At 40.1% G+C, this 6,000-nt stretch overlaps 1 protein-coding gene across 1 annotated transcript in view; it reads left to right on the forward strand.

Moving 5' to 3' along the window:
• LOC123668473 overlaps positions 1-5,292 on the forward strand; it is a 268,966-nt gene extending 263,674 nt beyond the window's left edge. Inside the window, exon 17 of the mRNA XM_045602205.1 lies at positions 5,125-5,292. Coding sequence (XP_045458161.1) covers positions 5,125-5,292 — 168 coding nt within the window. The remainder of the gene's footprint in view (positions 1-5,124) is intronic.
• Positions 5,293-6,000: the final 708 nt, after the last annotated feature.

Here is a 6,000-nt window from a genome sequence, read left to right on the forward strand (position 1 = left end):
TATTTTTAATAAAATCTTTCTCCTGTTTCGGGGTTCCGGAAACGCACAAACGCCCAGACCACTACAAACATCTGTATGACCAATACATAATATGTTTGTCGTATACGGCGATCGAACCTACGACAGCTAGTGCAATAACCAATGCTGTGACCACTTACACGTACACGACGTCAAATATTTATACAACATTAGTATAAACCTCTGTTTTTAGAAAAAAAATGAGAATGTTTCCATTAACCTACCTCTACCCCTAGTAGACAGAGTAAATCCTCTTTCAAATCTCAAATCAAACAAAATACACAAGCTCTCATCAACTTGACCCCCATCAGTATGTTGTCGCCCCTTAACACAGAAATATAAAGCAAGTGAACTGCCAGTCGACAGCGGGGCTGCGAGCGGCGACCCGGCCGCCGCCGTGTCCAGTTAATTAAATTCTTTCTCTGTTCCTCTGTTGTGACCTGTGTCTTTTCTTTACAACCTCTACATTTGGATAAATCGCTTGTTAAATAATTGAAATTTGTTGAGCTTAAGGTAAAAAACTGCAACGGAAAATTTACATTTTACACGGCTATCTTAAGCGTTACTTACCAAAATCTACTCTTATAGTATGAGAATTACTTTTTGCTCCTGATTTATTCTTCTGAAAGGATCCTTGTTGTTCCCGAGTGAAACTGTTTGCTCGTAAATATCTCATATAAACAAATACACGTGCTCTTCATATGTCTCATGTCATATTTACTTCATACACGTAATGGCGTCCAGAACTAAATGTGCTTATTCACAGTTCCATCAATAACAGATACTGCAGACAAAACTTATCTCCGGAACAATAACGTTTCATTTTAACACAGAACCTTAAAGTGAGAAGTGGATCGTAAAATCTCCCGCCGCCACATAAACGTACAGATCCGTGAGTGGAATGCGACTCGGCGTGATTTTATCATAGTCAGTCATTTTATGTTCCGATCAGCTAGTAGTCGTGGTATCTTTATAGCGGTCAGTCAATAACCCGCTTTATGTCGTCGCTGATAGACGATAATATTTCCCAAGTGGCTCTGAGGGAGCGCCGGCCGCCCGCCGCGCCTCGGGCCGCTGTTCGCAGATCATACCCGACACGCGGCCCTCTGGGATTCATCCCGCAGGCCTCTATTTCAACGCAACATTGTGTCTGGGCTGAGGAGAATTTAGAAGTCGTTACATATGCTATTACCGGAATATTACGTCTAATCTTATTGAGACCGCTCTAAGCCATTTTCGGACGTAAATATGGATTTCAGTTTTCTCTTAAGTGCAAGATATTAACTTCCAGACTTCTCAAACCAACTGAACCAATTTGCATTTATAATCTTATTACGTGAACAACCTAATGAGTATTAAGAGTGTTAACAATAAGTCATTCGGCATTTTGTCAGCCTTCATCAAATAGTAATGCTCGCTGGCGACGTCGACGCGGCCAGACCGCGCGCCTCACCCCCGCTCGCGGCTGTGGAGCTGTAATATTCCCCACGCCCGCGCCCCGCTCCGAACCGCATAGAACTAATTCGCTGCCAAATTAAATATTTCGACATCGTCTCCACATTAAACTTTATCGTGTTTGTACGAGAGTTACTTCGGAAATTTACTTTGCCGAGTCCTCATCAAACAGAAACATCGAACTTGAGTTAACTAAGTTCGGGACCGATAAAGCGCAAAACGAGTGGAATTTTAATACAGACTTGTCAGCGAAAGCTTAGCCAAGGTTAATCGGGTCCCGACAGGACGTTTAAAGTCCGAACTAAACTTAGATTGCTTCACTCGTAATATTCTTTCTTAAGTATTTCCAATCATACGAATCCGCTGAAGATTGATATTTTCAATCTTTTACCAAATTATTTTTGTTTCATTTTTAACCGACTTCAAAAAAAAGGGGAGGTTACTCAATTCGACCGTATATATATATGTATTCGGGGAGCAGGATCTGGTGAAGGGATCCCCGAGAAATCGAGGGAAACTCTCGAAAATCTGCATAACTTTTTACTGGGTGTACCGATTTTAATGATTTTTAATTTAATCGAAAGCCGATGTTTATTATGTGGTCACAATTCATCGAGATCCGATTACAACTTTTGGAGTAATCTTTGATAATGCCTATTTACTTGACTATTTTTTCGTCTACCTACGTTGTATTACTTGTCGATATAATTGAAGTCGGTTTTTTTTTTTTCGTTTACCCGCAAACACAATTATATTAATATTGATAAGTAAAACCCGTGTTGCCAACCCCAAGAAGCTAAAAAACAGCATATCACCAAAAAAACAAGAGAAAATAGTAGATAAAATAAAAAAGGCAGATTTCATACTTTCCTCGTATAATTAAAATATTTTTTTTAGTTATCAGGACTCATGTACATCGTTATATTTTATTGATCACAATATAATTAAAAAAAAAGTAATATTATTATTAATTAGACGCGATGTATCTCGCGAGCGTCTTCGGTAGTAACGCAAATCGTGCGGCTTGAGAGAACGCCGCTCAAATAAGAGGTCGAACTGATTTGTGCTTCCAATATCCAGTTAACGGCGCGCTCATATTTCGCGCCGATCACGCGCCGACCCGCACTAAAATGCATCTGTTCGCACATCGCACTCCCAAATAAGTCTTTCGCTATATCTTACCTAAATCGGCACTATTTCACACACTGCAACACTGCAGGCGACGGCGCACGCTCGTACTCTCTCATTGTAAAGATTTATATAAGGTGCATTCGCGCTCGTGATATATTGCAGAGACTGAAATCACTAAAGCTTGTCGCTTAATAAAAATGAACGGTTAGGTCTGAGGGGTAGCAATAGATCCACCCGTGCGGGTTGATGAGGCGTGTCGCCGAGCGGCGCGTCCGGAGGGCGCGTTTTAATTAACGCGATAGTTTTATCAGCGAGTCCTTTGTCGCCAGACCCTATAGCGTCGACACTCGAGCTCTTCAAACGAGTGCGACCCTGAAAACAGCCTTCGAGTACTCTCTGTAGCGAGCAATTTTTATCTTTATCATCAATTTTAATTTTATCGTTTTGAACTTCTAGTATACATATTATTTTGTTTTTCCATCTTACCTTTGAGAACATGATGTCTTTAAGTGGGTTTCGTAAATTGATGATTATGATCATTAGCCAATTTTTCATTGCCTGGCTAGGAGCTAATTATCTGTAGGATGTTTCGGTTGAGTATAGATATGAGAGAGTTCGTAAGCTACAGCGGCCACCTCCGCAGTCAGCAATAACCGAATAATTAATTAATAATAAGTAATAAGACACACGATCATAATATGTCTGTAGAAATATTAGATTTCGAGTGGACTGTATGTTGACGCTCTTGCTGGTAGATAGTGGGCGGTTGGTTGACTTGATTGCGATTTATAAATGCAAAACGACGGTTTTTCACACTTAACTATTTATTATTTTTTACGCACCAAGAAATACATCTGCCTTGCCGGCGATCCAAAATGCGAGAGAGAGAGAGAGAGAGAGCGACAACAATGTATAAAAGAGATAGCGAGATAGACATGAAGGAATGGAGTTACCATCTAAAAAATTGAAATAGCTACCTTATTAAATACTAATTACATATTCTTTTTTGTTGGTGTTTCCAACAATGTCTACGTTCGGACAAGTTTATGGACACAGTCGTTCTACAACAACTATTTTTATTTTCGCGACTAAGTCCTATTAAAAAAAACAGTAATTTATTGTTATAATGCTACTTTAATTCAGCTCCGCGGGCTTTTAGTTTGATTTCTGCCTTAGCCTGGGTGTAATATTTATTTTTATATACATGTGTTATATCTATGTAGGTATATTAATTTTATCAGCCGGCTGTTACCTATAACACAAGCATTAAGTTGCCTACCATAGGGACAGACGACCACGATTTCATTGAAATATCCTATTATTAATTGTTGTGATAATTGTATAAACGTACTTTATTACTTCATGTAGGTAATATTAAGTATTTGTCCTACACGTTACACGTCACTCGACTACATATGACGTCAGACGTTTGCAACGCAATGTACACTATCCATGGAATGTTTCATGCTATGAAGAAAATTAGAACATTAGTATCGAATAAAATACTTCTTTACACGACTATCATCCCTCAAGAAGTAAAACTAAAATAGTTCAAGTCAAATACACGTCTCCTCACTCGGTTAATATCTCAGTGTAACGAGTTAACTAGCGTCAACATTTGTCCTCGTAGTCGGCACTCGAGTTAAATATAAATATACTTGGATATTTCGGGAAACGTCGCTTACTATTTTATTTTAAAAATCCTGCTTATAAAGAAGGTTTTATGCACTATCATCTAAGGGTATTTGCTGACTCGTCATCGTATAGCTGCAATAGAGCTGTAATGGCTGGGGATACAGACGTAAAATTAAATTATTTCTTGTCATGTGAAGCGATTTATCATACGACTCACTAAGGGTTGGTTTGAGGTTGACGAAGATTGTGTGCAGTCAATACTGACTTGTGATTAGTTAATAAGTGATTGTAACGATAATATATAAACTGCGTTGCTAAAACTTATCCTGTAATCACGAAAAAACTTTTAAACGGCAAAATCACGTAGACCACCTAGTGATACAAAATTATTTATAATAAACATTTAACTAAAAGATATAGCAATAAGCAAACATATGTAATGTAATTTTTTGAAGTGAAACTTTTTATTAAATTGTCGTGATTTGAAACTCGACACTGTTTTTTATGTCACTAGGTCGGCAAACAAGCGTACGGCTCACCTGATGGTAAGCGATTACCGTAGCTTATAGACACCTTCAACATCAGAAGCATCGCAAGCGCATTGCCGACCTAATCCCTAATCCCCCCCAGGAGCTCTGGTCACCTTACTCACCAACAGGAACACAATACTGCTTGAAAACAGTATTATTTAGCTGTGGTCTTCTGTAAGGTCGAGGTACTACCCCAGTCGGGCTGCTCCATATTTTGAGCAGGAAATTCCTGCTGTGCCCTACCTCAGTTTTGCACGGCGCTTACGACCTTTTTCACGAGACCGTGACTATCGTCGTGACCGTTGCGCTAACAAGCGTCAAATTATTACTGTAATAATATTTTAAATCTCTACAGGCGTGTAACGGGCCGGGCGCGTCGTGGACGTGGGGCGCCCGCAGCGCGACGCCGGCGACGGCGCTCGGCCGCAGTGCATCGGCCTCCTTGCGGCCCGCACAGGACCTCAACGTCGACGCCATCAAGGAGAAACTACTCGACAACCGGATCCCTGAGTCTTGCGTCTAGTTGCGTGTGTCCACTTCGCCCCGCCATAGCCTTCACTACTTTAAAATCTTATTTGACAAACGAATTCGCAACTTTGCATTACGTTTGTTTGGCTAACGCCATATCTAACATTTTCCTGCGAGCGCGTGGCGACAAATTGTTAGACTATTTTACTTTCAAAGGCTGAGTGTGTACTTAAGGCTGGTGCGGGACGGGCTCTTGTGCCGCGATGCGTCTCTAATTAAAGTACCGTCTGTCTGTTTGTTAGCGGAATTCGAGCAACAGCGGGCCGAGGTTAACGCGCCGGCTCTGGAGACGGTTCTTTGACGGGAGACGGAGCGCGCGTTCCTTGTGAAATTTGTCCTGTGTACATGTTGTAGCTGATACTATCTCGCAGTCATACGTGTAAATTATTTAAGGTTGAGAGTCGATTTTATTAATAAATGGAAGATAAACTATTAAATGATTGTGCGAGAAAAGTTAAAGATTTTAATACATTGTGTTAGGTCTTGAGTTTCGTAGTTGAAACGCATTATTAAAATCGACTTATCGAATAAATTAATATTAATTCGGAGATAATAATTCTGTTATTTCGTTTAGACAAATCCTGTGATGTATATAGTAGTCTGTAAGTGACTGAGTCTTTGCCACTTTTTTACATGTCTACGAATCTAGCAAACTTGTGGTTTTGAACAGGAGCCGCTGCCACGCGAGAGCTCCTTGTATATA

This window comes from Melitaea cinxia, chromosome 3 (genome assembly GCF_905220565.1).
Source record: "Melitaea cinxia chromosome 3, ilMelCinx1.1, whole genome shotgun sequence".
NCBI lineage: Eukaryota > Metazoa > Arthropoda > Insecta > Lepidoptera > Nymphalidae > Melitaea > Melitaea cinxia.